This window comes from Oncorhynchus keta, chromosome 2 (assembly GCF_023373465.1).
Source record: "Oncorhynchus keta strain PuntledgeMale-10-30-2019 chromosome 2, Oket_V2, whole genome shotgun sequence".
Taxonomy (NCBI): domain Eukaryota; kingdom Metazoa; phylum Chordata; class Actinopteri; order Salmoniformes; family Salmonidae; genus Oncorhynchus; species Oncorhynchus keta.
The window spans coordinates 52442534-52464261 of NC_068422.1; the positions used below are offsets into that span (position 1 = coordinate 52442534).

Here is a 21728-nt window from a genome sequence, read left to right on the forward strand (position 1 = left end):
TGCTCCTGAATGTAGATGTGCCCAAGACATGGGGGGGAGTGTTGTGGGAGATGACTGGTTGGAAGATGAAGCCAATTAAGCCAATGCCTATCATGCCAGGAGTTTCTCACGTCTTTCTGATTGGCTAATGGCGCTCCTATCCACCAGAGTCTCCATGCATTTAGGCGGAGGTGAGTATGGGAACGAGATTAAAAAGACGCAGACTGGCCAATATGAGTCCCAAAACACTCACTACAACGTTCCCGTTGCTCTTTGGACAGGTATAAGCAGTGTAGTGGTAGACCTTACACCATAGTGCTTCCATTTTATAGATTGAAAAAGGGATAGGGACGGAGGGGGATTGAGACTGTCTGTGGTAGTCAAAGAAAAGGACACCGAAAGAGACGGAGAAAGACCTTTAGTTATCTTTGTTTTCTTTATTATTTTGGTTAGGTCAGGATGTGACAAGGGGTGGTTTGTTGTGTTTTTATCCTGTCTAGGGTGTTTGTATGTTTATGGGGTTGTTTACTAGAATAGGTGTTTTGTATGTCTATGGTTGCCTGGAGTGGTTCTCAATTAGAGGCAGCTGTTTATTGTTGTCTCTGATTGGGAAACACATTTAGGCAGCCATATTCCTTGGGTAATTGGTGGGTGATTATCTATGTCTATGTGATGTTGCATGTTTATAGCGGTCACGTTCATTTTTGTTATTTTGTTTGTTTATTGTACTTCGTGTTCATTCGTCTTACATTAAAAGTATGTATTCACATTGCGATGCGCTTTGGTCTCCTCACTACGACGATCATGACAGAATCACCCACCAACAAAGGACCAAGCAGCGTGGTAACGGGCAGCAGCAGCGATCTCAGGACTCCTTGACATGGGAGGAGATTCTGGACGGCAAGGGACCCTCGGCACAGGCTGGATAATATCGCCGCCCCAAGGCTGAGCTGGAGGCAGCGAAAGCCGAGAGGCAGTGGTATGAGGAGGCAGCACGGCAGCGCGGTTGGAAGCCCCAACAATTTATTGGAGGGGGCATACGGGGAGTGTGGCTAAGTCGGGTAGGAGACCTGAGCCAGCTCCCCGTGCTTACCGTGGAGAGAGAAGGACCGGGCAGGCACCGTGTTATGCCATGAGGCGCACGGTGTCCCTGGTGCGCAGGCATAGCCTGGTGCGGTACATAGCAGCGCCTCGTATCGGCCGGACTAGAGTGGGCATCGAGCCAGGTGCCATGAAGCCGGCTCAGCGCATCTGGTCTCCAGTGTCCCCGGTTCACCAGCACAGCCCAGTGCGGGCTATTCCACCTTGCCGCATTGGCCTGGCTACGGAGAGCATTCAGCCAGGTAGGGTTGGGCATGTATTCACATCATGCTGCGCTTTGGTCTCCTCACTACGAAGATCGTGACACAGAGAAAGAGAGAAACTGAAAGAAAGCAACACCAATCCACAACCGATGATCGAGTCAAGCCAGACAGATATCATCACCCCGGTTATCGTGAGAACATTAGGACATGACATACATACATCAAATAAAGTGTTACTGAACATTTGAAGGGAGAAAAAAGAACAACAGTTCTAGATCCTGGGGAGATGAGAGGAGGGCGAGATCGCAGGAGTGGGAGGTCCCATCACTACGGGCCAAACCAATATCCCCAAGGTCGCTGACCATCACCTGAACAACCACCATTCAGAGACTTGTCCCGAAGCAAATCGTGCATTGCCTTGGCTGTGTGCTTAGGGTCATTGTCCTGTTGGAAGGTAAACCTTTGCCCCAGTCTGAGGTCCTGTGCGCTATGGAGCAGGTTTTTCATCTCTATACTTTGCACTGTTCATCTTTCCCTTAATCCTGACTAGTCTCCCTGTAGCTGAAAAAGATCCCCACAGCATTATGCCACCACCACCATGCTTCACCGTAGGAATGGTATTGGCTAGGTGATGAGCAGAGTTGTCCAGGTGATGAGATGGTTGTCCTTCTGGAAGTCCCTCCTATCTCCACAGAGGAACTGGAGCTGTCAGAGTGACCATCAGGTTCTTGGTCACCTCCCAACCCAAGGCCATTGTCCACCGATTGCCCAGTATGGCTGGGGAGCCAGCTCTAGCAAGAGTCTTGGTGGTTCAAAACTTCTTTCATTTAATAATTATGGAGACCAGTGTGTTCTTGGATACCATCCGTGTTGCAAATCTGAGCATTGTTTTGATTATTTTCTTATATTTTTATGCACTTCTATCAGCAGCATTTTCACGCCAATTGGCTAAATAAGTCAACAAGCATTCAAATTCAATCCAGTCAAATCTGGAAGTACCCTAACCCTAACCTTAGCCCATGTTTTCTTTGTACAGTGGTTCCTTCTTTCAAAGTTGCGTCATACTGTGTGTGGCACCTTATCTAATTGTCAGACATTTTTTTAATGCAATTTAGTGCTAGTTTGACCACCAGAGGGCATCTTTGAGAAGCATTTGATAGTCTTCCATATTGGCATTGCCAGAGAATTTGAAACCTTTTTTGTAATAACATAGCATACGGGATTTATTTTAATTAATTTGTCTTAATTAATTTAATATTATGGTGTTTCTATTCTGAGAAAAAAATAATCATTCAGGGTTTCCGTTAGGATGGAATGAAAAATATGGCTCTGTACAACGTGACGGTCGGGAGTAGGCCACAGCATAAGAAGATTGAAGTATCCTAAATGAATATCTAAGGGGCAAAACTTTCAGTTGAGCATACATTCTCTTTGCCTTCTCTACTTCTCTACCGGAAGTTGATGCTGTTGCTATGCAACCTCTTGCTAGCTAGTTAGCATAACAAATGACTAGTTAGGTACTTAGAACAAAGAAACAGTCCACTCACCGCTGCTTTGGGTAATGTTGACATCTACCCTCAACTCGGGCACCGTGCTCCCAGGAAAGTTGGCCACACAGCTGTAGGTGGCCTGGTCACGGAACTTCATGTCCACGATCTCCAGGCTACTTGTGCCCGGTGCCATGTCCGGGTCGCTGCGCAGCACGATCAAGCTGTCCGAGTTGTAGACTAGTGCCGCGTTCTTGTACCATGTGTAGTTGACCTAATAATATAAAATAGCAATATGTTATTTTATTATATTAATATACCCTATATACTTTACATAATATGTTGCAACTTTTATTAAGCATGCATGCATAAATATATATAGGCTATCTCTTTACATAAAATGTTCATCCGTCTCACCTACTTTGATTTATTCGGCATCATTATGAGATTATTATGAAGGGGTCACACCCTACTAATATTATTATTACTAATAGTATTATTCAGTTAACCTTGTCCTGGGGCTGTGCGTCCACGTGACACGAGAGCTTGAGATCGCGACCCATCTGGATGCTCTCACTGTCCTTGTTGGAGTCGGGTGTGATCTGGAAGGTGAGGTTGCCCATACCTGAGGGGAGGGGAGAGTGGAGAGGGAGGAAGAAAGGGGGGGATGAAGGGTGTTAGGAGGGGGTGGGAGTCGGTATGAGTGGAAGGAATGAGCAAGAATAAAGGGGGAGATGGATAAGAAAGAAGGGGGTGAGAGAAGGAGGGGGAGAGTATAATCGAGAAAGAAGTAAGGAGGAGGATAGAGAGTGGTGGAGGAGGAGGGAGAGAACATAAGACAGAGGATGGGAAGAGGGAGAAAGAGGAAAGAGTAGAAGAAAAGTGATGAAGTAAGGAGGGAGATGGAGAAGAAGAATTAGAGAAGACAAAAAGAAAACTGAGCAAGAAGGAGAGATATCTGCCTTAACCATCCTAAACACTAAACACTGATTGGTCCGATTTAATTCCAGAACCTGACAAATTGGCTGTTCTGAATACAAAACTCCATTGGCAAACGACATAGCAACTAATATAAGCAGGAGAGGAGAGAGAAAAATCTTGTAACTCTACGCTTCGCCAAGCATGCTAACTAGCTCGGCAGGTGGGGTTGGTGAGGATGGGAGACCATATGTTTGATCATCCTCACCGCCATATGGCTAGCCCACCGCGCTCAAACGGACGGAGACAGTATGTTTTGCCTTATACTTCAGCGAGGCGCTTACGAAGTACTCATCTGCGTGGTGTTATCACCACCTGGGCTCATGTGACTTGCTCAGACCCATTAACAGGGAAGGGGAAAACACACTCACATACACATATGTTCAATACACGCAAATATGAACACACACACACTCATTATGTACAATATACACACATGCACACACACACACACACAAACACCCACACCCACCTTCTACCACACACACGCGCACTTTATCAGCTCCTCTAATTACTAATTACTTCCATCTCGGCTCCAATTAATCTGAGTAAATAAAGATTATTAAAAGCGATAAAAATAGCCGGTGGCGGGCCACTGAATAAAGGAGTTTGTTTAATGGGCAGGGTAATCTAGAGTTAATCTAGAGTCTTGACATGATTGTATAGAAACCAGAGCTAATCACAGATCAACTGGATGACGTTCACACACATGTAGACATTATTTTCCCAGGTAATGCTTAGGCACACACATACCACACCCAGCAAATGCAACCGCACGCACGCACACAGACAACTGTGCTCAAGAGAATACAACTATTGTAATTCACAATGTCAGTTGCATGGAATAGTTAATTAACCAATGTAAATTTGACTTAGTTGGTTCACATGCAAAGTTGCATCCATTAATGTCCACAGACAGATGTGTAAGGTGATGCTGCCCCTAAAAGCTAATCTGGGATCAGTTTTTAATTTTACCCACTACAGTTTAAGGTAAGGATTGGGGGAGGGGAAGACGATTCTAGATCTGCACCTACAGTAGGGGGTATTTCACCCCGGAGCCAAACACAGATGTAGGCTACACTTCATTGCACAAGATGATGTAAATATGACAGGAATGATAACCTCTCACAAATGCTTACTTACAGTACCTATGTACTATAATGTAGTCATATTATACCGTATGTTACACAAACTAGTTAAGACCTCTATATGTCAAAACAGACATGTGGAAAAAGGTCACGCACACACACACAGTTAAAGACACATCCAAAATTATTGGCTCCCTTAATAAAGATGAGGGAAAAAAATGAATGAAATAAATAATACAAATACTGGGTAATGGTATACGTTGACTACATATCCATAACACATTTATTACACATCTAAAGCATTTCCTGAACATGTTAAAACAGGTGCAAACCACATTATTCCCAGAACTGACAAGGTAAAAATCTGTCGTTCTGCCCCTGAGCAAGTCAGTTAACCCACTGTTCCCCAGGTGCCGAAAGACATGGATGTCGATTATGGCAGCCCCCTGCACCTCTCTGATTCAGAGGGGTTGGGTTAAATGCGGAAGACACATTTCGGTTAAATGCATTCAGTTGTACAACTGACTAGGTAGCCCCCTTTCCATTTTCCTTAATGAAATATATCCATAGCATATCTTTAGTGCATTCATGTTATGCTGTGTCATATGTAGGTATCTTAATAGATGCATCATTACAATGACAGCAAAGTGTGAGTATGTATGAGTGAATATGAGTGAATATGCCAAATGGCCAAATGGGCAAACCACGTTTTGAAAATTATGCTGATATATACTGTACCACCCCCACTGCATGACATTTCCCCTCCAGGCCTATATTGGCCAGCAGGGGAAACTTCATGCAGTCAATCCCACCTGCCTGAATTGTATGCAGTCATTGTACTGTCATTACAATTTACCCATTCATAAAGAATTTATAAGCATTCATCACTTAAAATAATATGAACACAACACAGAATGTTAAAGGAAAATTAACTTTTTTTAAATTCCAGATGTAATGTTTGCTTGCTAGAACGGAAATCCTACCATTGACAGTTTTCTGTTTGACTTTTCTTGAATAGATTTTTTAAATATTAATATTCAAAGTATTCAAATTCAATTCCCCATTTCAGGCTCATAGCTAGAAAAAATGACTTTAGTAAAACGTGCAAACACAGGTTAAGCGAGCTAGTGTTATGTAGCACTAAGTTGGATCACTCCAATATGATATGGTATCCTTTCGCATGGCAGGATACATTCCGAGTAAGGATTTCAGATTAGTCTGTTGCTGACCCCCTTAAATAGCTGAATAGTTTTGCACTCCCAATTTTTCAGTTTTTGATTTGTTAAAAAAGTTTGAAATATCCAATAAATGTCGTTCCACTTCATGATTGTGTCCCACTTGTTGTTGATTCTTCACAAATAAATACAGTTTTATATCTTTATGTTTGAAGCCTGAAATGTGGCAAAAGGTCGCAAAGTTCAAGGGGGCCGAATACTTTCGCAAGGCACTGTATATAGGTTTGGAATGACTGGCCACTTCAATAATGGAACACTAATCACATTAACAATGTTTAAATAATGTTTATATACTGCTTTACTCATCGCATACAGTATGTAAATACTGTATTCTATTCCATTGTATTTTAGTCAATGCCACTCCGACATTGCTCGATCTAATATTTATATATTTCTTAATTCTATTATTTTACTTTTAGATTTGTGTGTATTGTTGTGAATTGTTAGATACTACTGAAATGTTGGAGCTAGGAACACAAGCATTTGGCTACACCAGCAATAACATTTGCTAAATATGTGTATGTGACCAATACATTTAAATTTGATTTGGATTCGCTCAGTAAGAGTTCTATATTAGAGTGTATAAGCGCAGAAGTATACCTGCAGCTATTCAATAGCTTGGAGCTAGCTAGCTAGCCTCTCCATCTAGATGCTCTGCTGTCCCCCCACTCGGTTTGGGTTTTGTCCTTTTTATTACTTTCAACAGTGCACCAACCTGGGTGATACTCGGTTTGGTCAACCAGTATTGCTGAACTGAGGGTTTGTCTTAGTTGTCTTTGTGGCTTGTCTGTCCAGCAGAACCCTCCCGGTTTAGCATTTGGGTTCGGGGACTGCGTCTACAAGATTTGGAGACTGTGCATTTTTCGCTCCGGCGGACTTGCAGTTCTCCCCTGAGAGTAAGCTAGGTGTCGAGAGGCACATCACATTTTCTCTCACATGGGGCAGCCATTTTGCCTAGACTCTTGTGTGTTCCACGGAGAATGAGCTATGCATGTGGCTAGCTTAAAGAAAGGTGACCATTGCAGGACTGAGCAGTTATAAACTTTCCCTTAACCTTTTCAACCGTGAGTTCCAAATATCTCTAACGGCTGCCCAAGCATGAGTTTTTTTTATGCATGTGATGTCAGAATGCATTCACTGTTCCAAAATGTGATTCTTATGCAACATGACAATTAGTCACAGGCCTATACTGGCCAGTAGGGGAAACAGGGATAGTACAGGTAAGATATCAGCATAATTTTCTAAATGTGGTTTGCCCTTTTGGCTATACCAACACTTGTATGACAGAAGCACACTTTTGAGAACAGCCAAAATGATGACACTACGCTATCTTTGTATTGACGCATACAGTTGAAGTCGGAAGTTTAGCCAAATACATTTCAACTCGGTATTTCACAATTCCTCACATTTAATTCTAGTAACAATTCCCTGTCTTAGGTCATTTAGGATCACCACATTATTTTAAGAATGTGAAATGTCAGAATAATAGCAGAGAGAATGATTTATTTCAGATTTTATTTCTTTCATCACATCTCAGTGGGTCAGAAGTTTACATACACTCAATTAGTAATTATTAGCATTGCCCAATCCTCCTGACAGCGCTGGTGTAACACGCTTTTTCAGTTCTGCCCACATATGTTCTATGGGATTGAGGTCAAGGCTTTGCGATGGTCACCCCCATACCTTAACTTTGTTGTCCTTAAGCCATTTTGCCACAACTTTGGAAGTATGCTTGGGGTCATTGTCCATTTGGAAAGCTTTAACTTCCTGACTGATATCTCGAGATGTTGCTACAATATATCAACATAATTTTCTTTCCTCATGATGCCATACATTTGTGAAGTGCACCAGTCCCTCCTGCAGCAAAGCACCCCCACAACGTGATGCTGCCACCCCCGTGCTTCACAGTTGGGATGGTATTCTTTGGCTTGCAAGCCTCCCTCTTGTCCCTCCAAAAATAACAATGGTCATTATGGCCAAACAGTTATATTTTTGTTTCATCAGACCAGAGGATATTTCTCCTAAAACTACGATCTTGTCCCCATGTGCAGTTGCAAACCGTAGTCTGGCTTTTTATGGTGTTTTGGTGGCTTCTTCCTTGCTGAGTGGCCTTTCAGATTATTTAATGTGATACAGTGATTTATAAGTGAAATAATCTGTCTGTAAACAATTGTTGGAAAAATTACTTGTGTCATGCACAAAGTAGATGTCCTAACCGACTTGCCAAAGCTATAGTTTGTTAAACCTTTTAAGAGGTATTCGGAAGTTTGGATGAATGAGGTGCCCAAAGTAAACTGCCTGTTACTCAGGCCCAGAAGCTAGGATATACATACAGTAATATTGGATAGAAAACACTCTAAAGTTTCTAAAACTGTTAAAATAATGTCTGTGCGTATAACATAACTGATTTGGCAGGCGAAACCCCGAGGACAACCATCCAGGATTAGTTTTGTTGTTGAGGTAATTGGACTATCCAATTATTTTCTATGGGATAGCCTAATTATTAGGACCCAGATTGCAGTTCCACTAGATGTCTTAAGAAATTGTTCAATGTTTTTTTTTAATGAAGAAGTATTCGTATTTTTTCTAAGTGTCACTCAGAAGGACTATAGTCTTTTAGTCGGCTTGAATGGGTGCGCACTCCTCGTTCTTTTTCTCCGGTATTGAAAACAGTTTATTCTGTCTTTTATTGTATTGATTATTTACATATTAGGGTACCTGAGGTTGGATTAGAAATGTTGTTTGAAATGTTTAGACCAAGTTTACAGGTAACTTTTAGATTCCTTTTAGGCATGTTGGGCGCGATGGAACAGCTGTATTTCTGAATCAAACGCGCCAAATAAACTGACATTTTTGGGATATAAAGAGGATGTTATCTAACAAAAGGACCATTTATTATGTAACTGGGACCCTTGTGATTGCAACCAGATGAAGATCTTCAAAGGTAAGGGATTTATTTTATTGCTATTTCTTGCTTTCTCTTGGTTGGAAAATGTTTTTAATGCTTTTGTATGTGGGCCGCTGTCCTCAGATAATTGCATGGTATGCTTTCAACGTAAAGCCTTTTTGAAATCTGACAAAGCGGCTGCATTAACAAGATGTTACGTTTTTAAATCATGTAAGACACTTGTGTTTTCATGAATGTTTAATATTACGAATTTAGTATTTTTGATATTCGCGCTCTGCAATTTCACCGGATGTTGTCGAGTTCGCTAGCGGCACGTATAGCACAAGGAGGTTTTAACAATACATTTGTGGAGTGGTTGAAAAATTATTAAACGATTCCAACCTAAGTGTATGTAAACTTCCGTCTTCAACTGTATCCTTAAATGTGAGCTCTTGCATAGCATGACAAGAATGCGTTACAGAGGGTTGCCAGTTGATGTACGACACCACCTGGCATCCATGTTGGGAGTCCATCGCATTAATTATTTTGACAACAACAGCGGCTATCCAAATCTGCATGATAACAGTGCCTAAAACTAGTTGATTCATCACCAGTCAATTTTGTGTCAAATTTAACAAGACAAATATTACCTGCAATCATGATAGCCTCAAGAACTCAATAAAAGTGAAGAGACCTAAGAACAATGTTATCCAATGCTAATGTTATCCAAGAAAAGCTAGCTAGAGCAAATTTCAATTTCCCCCCAAAAAACAAGTTTTTGTCTTTTGAGCTTCTAGTCATGAAATCTATGCAGCCTACTCAATAACTTTTTTATAGCTACTGTTTACAGGCCTCCTGGGCCATATACAGCATTCCTTACTGATTTCCCTGAATTCCTATCAGACCTTGTAGTCATGGCAGATAATATTCAAATTTTTGGTGACTTTAATATTCACATGGAAAAGTCCACAGATCCACTCCAAAAGGCTTGCGGAGCCATCATCGACTCAGTGGGTTTTATCCAACATGTCTCTGGACCTACTCACTGTCACAGTCATACTCTGGACCTAGTTTTGTCCCATGGAACAAATGTTGTGGATCTTAATGTTTTTCCTCATAATCCTGGACTATTGGACCACCATTTTATTACGTTTGCAATCGCAACAAATAATCTGCTCAGACACCAACCAAGGATCATCAAAAGTTGTGCTATAAATTCTCGGAGAACCCAAAGATTCCTAGATGCCCTTCCAGACTCCATCCGCCTACCCAAGGACGTCTACCCATCCGCCTACCCAAGGAGTACAAAAATCAGTTAACCAACCACAAAATACTGGAAAAGCTAAGTCAAAGTCCAAGTACAGATTTGACTATATTCTTGCAGAAAAATGTAATGTGAATGTAAATGTCTCCTTCACGATTTGACCAAATTTACCTGGGTGACTTCACACTAAATGTCATATAGTTTGCCCATACTTCAAGTTATCCGTTTGCTTCCATCATCTGGACACCATCGGAATTACAACCAGAGTGATGGCAGATGTGGGATCTTTCTGTTGCATCCTGAGCAACAGGCAATTAGATTTGGGTGTGTAATTTTAGGCGAAAATTGAAAAAAAGGGGTCATATGCAAACAGGGTTTCACAGATCTCTGTATCTGAGGACAGAAAACATAAAAAGAAGCAGGCTGCATTACACTCAAATTAGACAACATTGAATATTAAATCAAATCAAATTTGTCACATGCTTACAAGCTCTTAACCAACATTGCAGTTAAGAAAAATATTTACTAAATAAACGAAGAAAACAAGAGCAAAAATAAAATAACATTAACGAGGCTATATAGAGGGGGTACTAGAACCTAGTCAATGTGCGGGGGTACATGTTAGTCGCGGTAATTTTGGTAATATGTACATGTAGGTAGGGTAAAGTGACTGTACATAGATAATAAACAGCAAGTAGCAGTAGTGTAAAAGAGGTTGTCAATGCAAACTTAATGATGGTGTTGGAGTCATGCTTGGCCACGCAGTCATGGGTGAATCAAGGAGTACAAGAGGGCACTAAGCACGCACCCCTGAGGGGCCCTCGTATTGAGGATCAGCGTGGCAGATGTGTTGTTGCCTACCATTACCACCTGGGGGCGGCCCATCAGGAAGTCCAGGATCCAGTTGCAGAGGGAGGTGTTTTGTCCCAGGGTCCTTAGTTTAGTGATGAGCTTTGAGGGCACTATGGTGGACGTGAGCCACGACAAGCCTTTCAAAGCACGTCATGACAACAGACATGAGTGCTACGGGTCGGTAGTCATTAAGCAGGTTACCTTGGTGTTCTTGGCCACAGGAGCAATGGTGGTCTGCTTGAAATATGTAGGTATTACAGACTCAGACAGGGGCAGTTTAAAAATGTCAGTGAAGACACTTGCCATTTGGTCAGCGCATGCTCGGAGTACACGTCCTGGAAATCAGTCCGGCCCTGGGCCTTGTGAATGTTAACTTATTTAACTTCTTGCGTCGAGCAATCCCGTGGACATTGGAACACAGTGCCTTCAAAATCTGGTCCATTTCCTGTTTGAAATTTCATCTTGGTTTCGCCTGTAGCATCAGTTCTGTGGCACTCACAGATAGCACAGGCAGCTCGCGGCTGGGCGTCCCTTTGTAGTTCGTAATAGTTTGCAAGCCCCGTCACATCCGATGAGCGTCGGAGCCGGTGTAGTAGGATTCAATCTTAGTCCTGAATTTACACTTTTCCTGTTTGATGGTTTGTCTGAGGGCATAGCGGGATTTCTTATAAGCTTCAGGGTTACAGTCCCGCTCCTTGAAAGCAGCAGCTCTACCCTTTAGCTAATCCTTAATCCATGGCTTCTTGTTGGGATATGTACTTACGGTCACCGTTGGAAAAAGGTCATCGATGCACTTATTGATGAAGCCGGTGACTGTTCTGGTACACTCCTCAATGCCATTGGATGAGTCACAGAACATATTCCAGTATGCGCTAGCATAACAATCCCGTAGCTTAGCATCTGCCTCACCTGACCACTTCCTTATTGAGCGAGTCACTGGTACAATCTGTTGTGATCTTTGCTTGTAAGCAGGAATCAGGAGGATATAATTATGGTCAGATTTACCAAATGGATTGTGAGGGAGAGCTTTCTACATGTCTCTGTGTGTGGAGTAAAGGTGGTGTAGAGTTTCTCTGGTTGCACATGTAATATGCTGGTAGAAATTAGGTAAAAATGGATTTAAGTTTCCCTGCATTAAAGTCCCAAACCACTAGAAGTGCCTCTTCTGGATGACCATGTATCTTATTTGCTTATGGCTTTATACAGCTTGTTGATGGTGGTCTTATAGTGCCAGCATTGGATTGTCGTAGGAAGGTGAAAAGTTTGGACACATCTACTCATTCCAGGGTTTTTCTTTATTTTTACTATTTTCTACATTGCACAATAATAGTGAACACATCAAAATTATGAAATAACACATATGGAATCACATAGTAACCAAAAAAGTGCTAATAAGATCAACAAATATTTTATATTTGACATTCTTTAAAGTAGCCACCCTTTGCCTTGATAACAGCTTTGCACACTCTTGGAATTCTCTCATCCAGCTTCATGAGGTAGTCACCTGGAATGCATTTCAATTGAATGGTGTGCCTTCATAAAGGTTAATTTGTGGAATTGCTTTCCTTCTTAATGCGTTTGAGACAATCAGTTGTGTTGTGACAAGGTAGGGGTGGTATACAGAAGATAGCCCTATTTGGTAAAAGAACAAGTCCATATTATGGCAAGAACAACTCAAATAAGCAAAGAGAAACGACTGTCCATCATTACTTTAACCTGTCTAGGACTGGAACCCCGTTGCGCTAGCGGAACCCCTCGCCAACAGCCAATGAAATTGCAGGGCGTTAAATTCAATCAACAGAAATCTCATAATTCAAATTTCTCAAACATTCAAGTATTAGACACCATTTCAAAGATAACATTCTCCTTAATCCAATCCGGATGTGGTGGATTAATACGCAGCCCATGCAAAGATACAGTATCTCTAGCTTAAACAGACATATTTTTATGGGGATTTTTTATTATGCTAACTATTTTCAGTGGGGGCGCGGACATCAACTCTAGGGGGTTTTAACACGGTTTAACACTGTTAATCATATTAATTTGTGGTTTGAGTGGATTATCCCTTTAATATCGATAGTAGCCTAGCCTAGTAGCCTCGTGTGTTGCACAGCTCACGAGACAGCTGTAACACTACTAGCAATACATTTAACATCTTGATTTAATGATTTTATTTTAGTCAAATTGTTAGTTTATAGCATCATTATCTGCAGAAGTAGGTTCCCACTGGGCACAGATATCAATTCAACGTCTATTCCACATTGATTCAATGTCATTTAATTGAAATGACCTGGAAACAACTTTGATTCAACCAGTGTGTGCCCAGTGGGTTTAGGCTTTACATTTTATCCATGTTTTTACTTATGTGTCATACATTTTACATAATTAGTCCCTCTGTCAGTCCATCTGTTTATTCTAGTAAAAAAGATTCCAGTAATTTGCTATTGTATTGTATGCTAGTATAACAACGTAAACTTGTTACATGAATAATCAGGCATTCTCTTGACTTGTATGTTCTTCATATAACTTCAACACAATTATATTTCCATGTCATGTGCTTCCACTAACTTCTCTTCTTCTTTGGATTATAATGGTGGTGTACCGACCAATATTAGGTGCATTACCGCCACCTACCGGGCTGGATTTCCCTGGAGACTATGGACATGTTCTAAATTCTGTTCTCTAGTCTACATGAGTGGAGGAAATAAATGTGTGCTGCGTGTATTTCAGTTTGTTCTGGACGGGCTTTGAGTAAACTGGGGAGGTTGAAGTTTATTTCCATGGATGTGATTTTCTTCTGAGTGTCTGCCTTTGATGTTAGTATGCATGACAGTGAAGGAGGACATCATCTGTGGTTTCTGCAGCTAGACAGTTGGGACATGAACCTGTGTTGTGTTTTCCTAGAGAATGATGGACTTTGGGTGGATGAAATGTTCATACCTTTCTTTTCCCTCATTCTGTCCATTCCTTTTGCCATTTGTGGGGTATTTCAGATCGCAACCAGACAGATCACAACACTGGACTCTTCCCTTCCCATTTTTTGTCAAAATGCATTCTCTATGTTTCTCTATGTATACTCTTACACTAAATATATGATTGCTTCATTCTTGTCACATATTACCTTCTGCTATTTATTAATCTGCTTTCATACTGGAATAAATTATGTCTTACAAACTGTCTAAATCATCGAGTTAAACTATACTGAGTATACAAAATATTAAGAACACCTGCTCTTTCCATGACAGACTGACCAGATGAATCCATGTAAAAGCTATAATCCCCTGTTGAATTCATATCCCCTGTTAAATCCCCTTTAATCAGTGTAGATGAAGGGGCGGAGGCAGGTTAAAGATTGTTAAGCCTTGAGACAATTGAGATATGAATTGTGTACGTGTGCCATCCAGAGGGTGAATGGGCAAAAAGAAAAACAGGGTATGGTAGTAGGTGCCAGGAGCGCCGGTTGGTGTCAAGAACTGCAACACTGCTGGGTTTTTCATGCTCAATTTCCTGTGTGTATCAAAAATGCCCCCCCCCCCCCTCCCCGAGGACATCCAGCCAATTTGACACAAATGTGGGAAGCATTGGAGTCAACATGGGCCAGCATCCCTGTGTAACGCTTTTGACACCTTGTGGAGTCCATGCCCCAACAAATTGAGGCTATTCTTAGGGCACGACTAAATATTAGGAAGATGATCCTCATGTTTGGTATACTCCGTGTCTATCTTCTTCCAGTAGAGTCAGATAGGAGCTCCAAAGGGTATGTAGGGAGGGCCATCATGTTTTATGTATTTTTAATCACCGGAACTATCATGTGTTGTGCTGCAACTGCTACTGCCGTGGTAATCACCCTGCAACTCTTACTGCCAAGGTGAATGCTCATGTTAATTCATGATTTAGCTTATGTCCCTGTATCATTTGCACATTATTGGCATGTTGCTTGTATCGCTGGCAGAGCACACGTTGAGATTGTAGTGCTATATTTCCTAATGCTTTGTTGTTTCACTATTGCCCCATCAATGCCTGGCCTGAGCCTCCCAAAACACTTTGGATGTCTGGGCACTTGCTTGTAGTGTGCTTTATTCTATTGTTGTAAACATGTGTTTGCACACAAACCCTGTAGCTTATAGTTTTACAGTCATCCATAGCTGTCATGCACATAAAACATCTAGGTTAGGCAATATCTTAGGTGTCCTATATTTAAAGATAGTAGTAAGCCTAGTTACGCGTGCATATCATTCATGCTTGTACATTGTGTGTATGCAAAGTGTCTTATACCCTTATACCGCTCACTCTGCTATAGTCATTTTATAATGCTGTGGGTCATGAGCTTTCTGCACAGTAGCTGAGCGTAACTCATATCTGACACTATCATGTTGGCAAAATGCTTTGGTCCGCTATGTGCACCGTTCAGCAGGAGAGCAGCATGATATCTTGTGCTAATTGGATGGTGTGTGTCGCTGGCTGACATTATTACTGGGTCGCTTCTAATCAGAGTTGTCTAGAATAAGCTCTCTCAAACAGAACGTTTCATTAAAGGTGATAAAAGCTTGATTGCCAACTGCTGATCACCATATGGTGTTTAACAAGCCATCAGCATGCTAGGTAATGCTAGTATCAACAGCCATCCAACACAGCTGGAAGCTATAGCTAGCCTTGTTTGGTCATTGCACCACAATATAGGGTCAGCTTCCCCACTAAGGTCCAGGGTAAGAACTTGAAATTTGAGGAAAATGGTTTTGGGTTAAGGTTAGGGTTAGGGCTAGCAGCTGTAATGTGAATATGCAATACGTAGCCACCATTGTTTGCTGTTTTGGGGTTTTGTTAGTATATTGTATGTAGTTTTATGCTTTTTGATGATAATGCATGTTATGGCTGAGCTGTGCTGCTGTGAACCAGTCTGATGTCTGCTCTTCTCTCTGTATAATGTGTTCTGTTTATATAACCAGGTATGTGTTTCTATTCCACATCTGTCTGGCAAATGCAACCTTCCTTATCAATGGCCCAATGGCAGGCTTTCAGTTCATCGGTTTGTAGTCTGCTCAGGAATCCACCTGACTACCTATTCTTCATGGCCTACAGAGCAGCGACCAACTTGCATATCAAAGAGTATGTCTCCTCTCTCAGTAGTACAAGTTGTAGTTTCACGCTAAAGCAATGGTGTACAATAGAGCCCTTAGTATCACAATACTCGATACTAAAATGATACATATTATCTAAAGTCAGAATAACCACTAGGTTTTTTAAACAATGTGTTGATAACTGGTAGAACAACTAAAGTAACAAATATAATATATTCTATTCTACTGTATATTACATTTATTAAAAAAAATAAAACACTATATTTAATTATGAACATCCTAACCCTTCCTTATGCAAAACCATTTCTGACACATCCGATCATACAAAATAATTGTACAATTGAATCTTAACTATTTTAAAATGTGGGGTTAATTTGCTCATCTATGGCCAAAATATTGGGTCAAATGACATTCATTAGACCTAGGATTCATTATTCACTACATCTTAATCATTTAATGTATTAACTGAATAGTTTAGTTCCAAAACTTAAAGAACACTCTGAAGCTCCTTTCTTGAAGCGTCTATATTACAATGGTCTACACACCATATAAATACAATTGGTTTTTAGACAGCATACTACGATTCCCATTTCAACACCCAGGGTGCGATCCTCTGTCCGGGGCTGCTAGATGTCTAGTGGTTACTGCTAGAGCTCTGACAATGCAATGTAGTCTAAATATATGACTTTTGGTTTGTAATCACACTATAATTATAATGCTCACTCGCAAAATGTATTCGAATTTAGTTGCTAGTAGAATAATGTACAATGCCAATGTCATGGGTGAAATACTCTTTTTATGTTGTTTCGGAACTAAAACCCCCTTGCATAATGTAACACCTTTTTCTTACTTGTATTCCCATAGTTCACTTCGTTAGAAGAAGCCATGCTGTCGGCATTTTCTCTATCCTCTCGCTTGCTTCTCCAAAGTGGCTTGCGCTGTGTCAGCTGCATGCACAAGTAGCCTGGCCGGCTTACTACCTGCCCCATTGAAGATTTAGAATGACACACTCGATCCTATCAATCCATATATGACGTGCGACACATTTCACAGAAGTACCGAAAGTAACAAGAAATTCTAGTACCTAACCTTTTTTTCGTGTTCTAGTATCGAAAAAGTACTGACGTTTCAGTTTACCATGTGGTGATTTACGGCACAGCATTAGATGAGTAGCTTATTTTTAATTTACCAAGATGGCAAGTTCATCTTGCCTCAGCGAGGTCACTGGGCAGTGAGTAACATGAGAAATAAGCCTACTCTTGGTTTTCTGAGAAACTGTCTCAGTATGGCGGGCCTTGACACATTTCATATTACAGTGAGCTCCAAAAGTATTGGGACACTGACACATGTGTTGTTTTTGCTCTGTAGTCTAGCACTTTGGATTTGAAAATATATAATGACTATGAGGGTAAAGTGCAGAATGTCAGCTTTAATTTGAGGGTAATTTCATAAACTGTTTTGAAATTCCATCACTTTTTGTAGCGGACCAAAAGTATTGTGACAAATTCACTTCTATGTGTATTAAAGTAGTGCAAAGTGAAGTATTTGGTCCTATATTCATAGCATGCAATGACTACATCAACCATTTGTCTGTTTTCCTTTGTGAGTTATTTTACATGAATATTACAAAAATGTTATACCCAAGTGAAACAGGAAGCCATGGAAGGCCACAATATAGTTCCTTAAAATTAGATTAACTTTTGTTTTCAAGTAGAATGTTAATGCAGATTTTATTTAGTTTGATTTTATTTATAAGGATCTTTTTGGGGTGGAAATCATTTTGACACCTATCTTTTAAAGAAAACAAATACAAATATTATTAAAAAAATGTGTGCATAAAATATATCAATGGTGCCAGTAATTTTGAACGTGACTATCAATGACTGTACCAAAGATGGTGTATATCTCAGACGAACAGCTTTAATATATACTTTTTTTCAAGGTTTCTGTCTGTGTAAGTGGGTGTTCCCTTTCTCGCATGAGCTCACGGTTCCTCCATAATATCTGGCATGCTCACGTGAGAGAACAGCTGGCTCTAGTCTACTTATTGTTCCCTACCCACTCGCCCCACCTGCCCTGAGCAGAAATATTTGCCAGGGAGATGTCTCGCTATGTGGCAATAAGTAGACCAGTGTGGCCCCGCCCAGATCAGAAAAAATTGGAAAGCCAGATGTCCCCCTTTCTCTTCCGTCTCTGACTGTATATTAAATAGACACACACACACTCACTTCGGACGAGGAGGTTGACGTTCCTCTTGGCCGGGTTCCCCACGTTGTTGACCGCTGTGCAGTTGTAGAAGCCTGAGTCGACGGGCGTGACCGAGCGCAGTGTCAGAGTCCCATTCCTTACCATCGAGTTTCTCGGCAATGGGTTGGGGTAGCGCGACCAGGTGACAGTGGGCTTAGGGAATCCGGCAGTCACCTCACACGACAGGGTCACGTCTTTCCCGGGGTCCACCACCAAGGTCTCGTTGACCGACAGCCGTAGAGCAGGGGGAGCTGAGGGGAGAGGAGGGTGAGAAGAGTGTAAAATGTGTGAGTTTGTCATTGTTTAAATATGCGTCCGGTGAGTTGTCTACATTGTTGTTAGGATGTTGGCTAGTTGACCGACAGCCAGAGAGCAGGGGAACTCAGGAGAAGATGGGGAGAGGAGAAGGTGTTAGTATGTACATTGCCAGTAGCTAGTTCTTGTTCCGTTTGGACTTCTCACACATGCGAGTGGACACAGTGATAGTGATAACACACAGATTCACACACGCGCACACACACATACACACACAGATCTGCCTTCCAGGCATGTTCTACTCTAAACCCAGAGCTGTGTAGACATTAGCTGTAGCTTATATCTTTAGCTCTGTGTCAATCTTTAACCACATTCATTAACAACTCCATTACAACTACCTCTCCAGGAGTACCCAAACAACTAGACACGCTTTTAGATGGCTTCGGGCTAAATCAATATCATTTTTCAGAAGGTAAGATTGTAGCAGTGGGTTCACTTCACAATTTGACTGTGTGGACAACTAAATAACAGCCTGTCGATGTGCCCTTGAGCAAGGCACTTAACCCTAATTGCTCCTGTACTGTAAATTGCTCTGGATAAGAGTGTACGCTAAATGACTAAAATGCAAAATGCGCGGTATCTGAAAGGGCTTCGAAGATACAGTTGACTCATTGGATCTATCTGTATTGATTTGGAAAGCAAGCTCTATTAAATGACACCTCTACCTCTTATTTATATTGATCTAGAGACAGACGGAAAGAATGTTCGCATCTCATTTAGTCACTTTAACAGGCATTCATTTGGAATAGATTTGTGTCCTCTTGGTCTCTTTATAGTTATACTCTCCTTAGAGTATAACTAGTAGTCGGGAATACTGTAAATGAAGTTGCTCCTAAACCTTTGTAGTACAACTAGTAACATAATTGTATTAACATTTGTAGTACTTTAGTAGCAGCAACCTCTTAAGGATCACACCTTTGTCTATTTTTGCCTAAAATGACATATCCAAGTCTAACTGCCTGTAGCTCAGGACCTGAAGAAAGGATATGCATATATAAGACATTAGATCTGGTAAAAGATAATACATTCGTAAAAAAAAAATTGTTTCCATCATCTGAAAAGAGGGGTCCCGTAGAGGCTAATTGCAAATTAATTGCATGTTAAGACAAGTTTCACGGCAGACATTGTGACAGCCATGCCAAGTGACAAGCTACCAAAACTAGCACAAAGTCAAGTTTTCTTGTTTCATAGCTGTCCTTTAAAAAAAAAAAAAAAAGTAGAATGACGTGAAATACAGCATGGCGAGAACATCGAAGAGGGCAAAACACCAGACAGAGATCGATAGCAGCTCAACACATTGGAAATACAGAGGGCAAAGCTGGGAAGAGTGGAACAAAATACTGTAGAGCAGACAAAGGAGGAAAAAAACGGATAAGTCCAAAAGGACATTAATCATCAAAGTTGTCGTTTTGACAGAACACACACAAACCTAGCCGTCGGACTTAAGGTGGAAAGAATGGCTGTGGACGGCTTTTCAGTCAGGCCATGGAGTCATACATCCCTAATGGGCAGAACTTGTTTGCTGTGGAGTATAGTAGTGCATACAGAAAGTGTGTTAATACTTGATGGCATGCCAAGGGCCTCCCGGGTGGCGCAGTGGTTAAAGGCGCTGTACTGCAGTGCCAGCTGTGCCACCAGAGACTCTGGGTTCGCGCCCAGGCTCTGTCGTAAACGGCCCTCGACCGGGAGGTCTGTGGGCCGATGCACAATTGGCATAGTGTTGTCCGGGTTAGGGAGTGTTTGGCCGGTAGGGATATCCTTGTCTCATCGCGCACCAGCGACTCTCGTGGCGGACTGGGCGCAGTGCGCGCTAACCAAGGTTGCCAGGTGCACAGTGTTTCCTCCAACACATTGGTGTGGCTGGCTTCCGGTTGGATGCCTGCTGTGTTAAGAAGCAGTGCGGCTTGGCTGGATTGTGTATCGGAGGACACATGACTTTCAACCTTCATCTCTCCTGAGCCTGTACGGGAGTTGTAGCGATGAGACAAGATAGTAGCTATAATTGAAATTATGAAATTACTATGAAATTGGGGAGAAAAAGGGGGTAAAAATAAATCAAATACTTGTTGGTATGAATAAAATGTAGGACATATTATGGAGGTTGTTATGAATGATACTGCAATACGGTCCTGACTTTTTTCATGAAGGCGTTATGAATGCCCTATGCACCATGAAGTAAAGTATTACAGATATATTTTGTGTCTCTGAGATCTGTGTATGTTCACATTTGCCATGCATTTGCCATACATTTGCCATGCTTCCAGGAATAACAAGAGTCAAAAACAAAAAACAATAATGGACTTACAAACCTTTTACAATTCACAAAAAATACAAAACTTTGGTAGGTTTTAGATTTGGGAGAGTGCAATAGCTTTTATTTGATCAAGTTTTTAAATGAGCAACTTTATGTGTCCACTTTTTGGATATAAGACTCCAGTCAAAAGTAGTTCACTATATAGGGAATAGGGTGCTATTTGGTACGCCAACAGTCTTACTGTGTTGTAACTTTAATGAGTTACAGAGTTAATTGTTTACCATTAATTCATTGAGCTGTATCTAAAGATATTTTATTTTACAATTATTTACAAAAGTAAGAGTAATTGTATTAGAATTCATGTGAAGGAGATTGAGAGTGTATATATTTCTGTTGTATTTGATTACGCTATTGAATGCAAGTACCAGAATGCCCTATGACAGGAGGTTAAAAAAATGTGAACGAGCCCAGTGACAAGTTATATTCCCTGGCTTCCGAACCAACTTTCTTTTATTGTTTTGTAGAATCTAAAGTGGTAAAATGTAACGTGAACAAGTATTATTAATAAAAAGAAGCTTTCATCTCACAACCTTTGAAGATAGTTATTCTATATTTTTGGTGCCGAAACCCGGGAGTATGAACTGCGACGAAGATGGAATGAATTGGCTGAAATGTCAGCGGAGGAATGTTGGCATGAAGTAGAAAGAATGCAACGAAAGCGGTGTACCATCCGAGGTGCCACAACGCAGACTTTTGAATA

At 41.2% G+C, this 21728-nt stretch overlaps 1 protein-coding gene across 1 annotated transcript in view; it reads right to left on the minus strand.

Moving 5' to 3' along the window:
- Positions 1-21728, minus strand: part of LOC118402723 (MAM domain-containing glycosylphosphatidylinositol anchor protein 1-like) — a 416200-nt gene that overhangs the window by 120601 nt on the left and 273871 nt on the right. The window contains exons 7-9 of the mRNA XM_035800916.2: positions 18381-18650; positions 3280-3395; positions 2831-3044 (exon numbers count right to left, since the gene is read on the minus strand). Coding sequence (XP_035656809.2) covers positions 2831-3044; positions 3280-3395; positions 18381-18650 — 600 coding nt within the window. The remainder of the gene's footprint in view (positions 1-2830; positions 3045-3279; positions 3396-18380; positions 18651-21728) is intronic.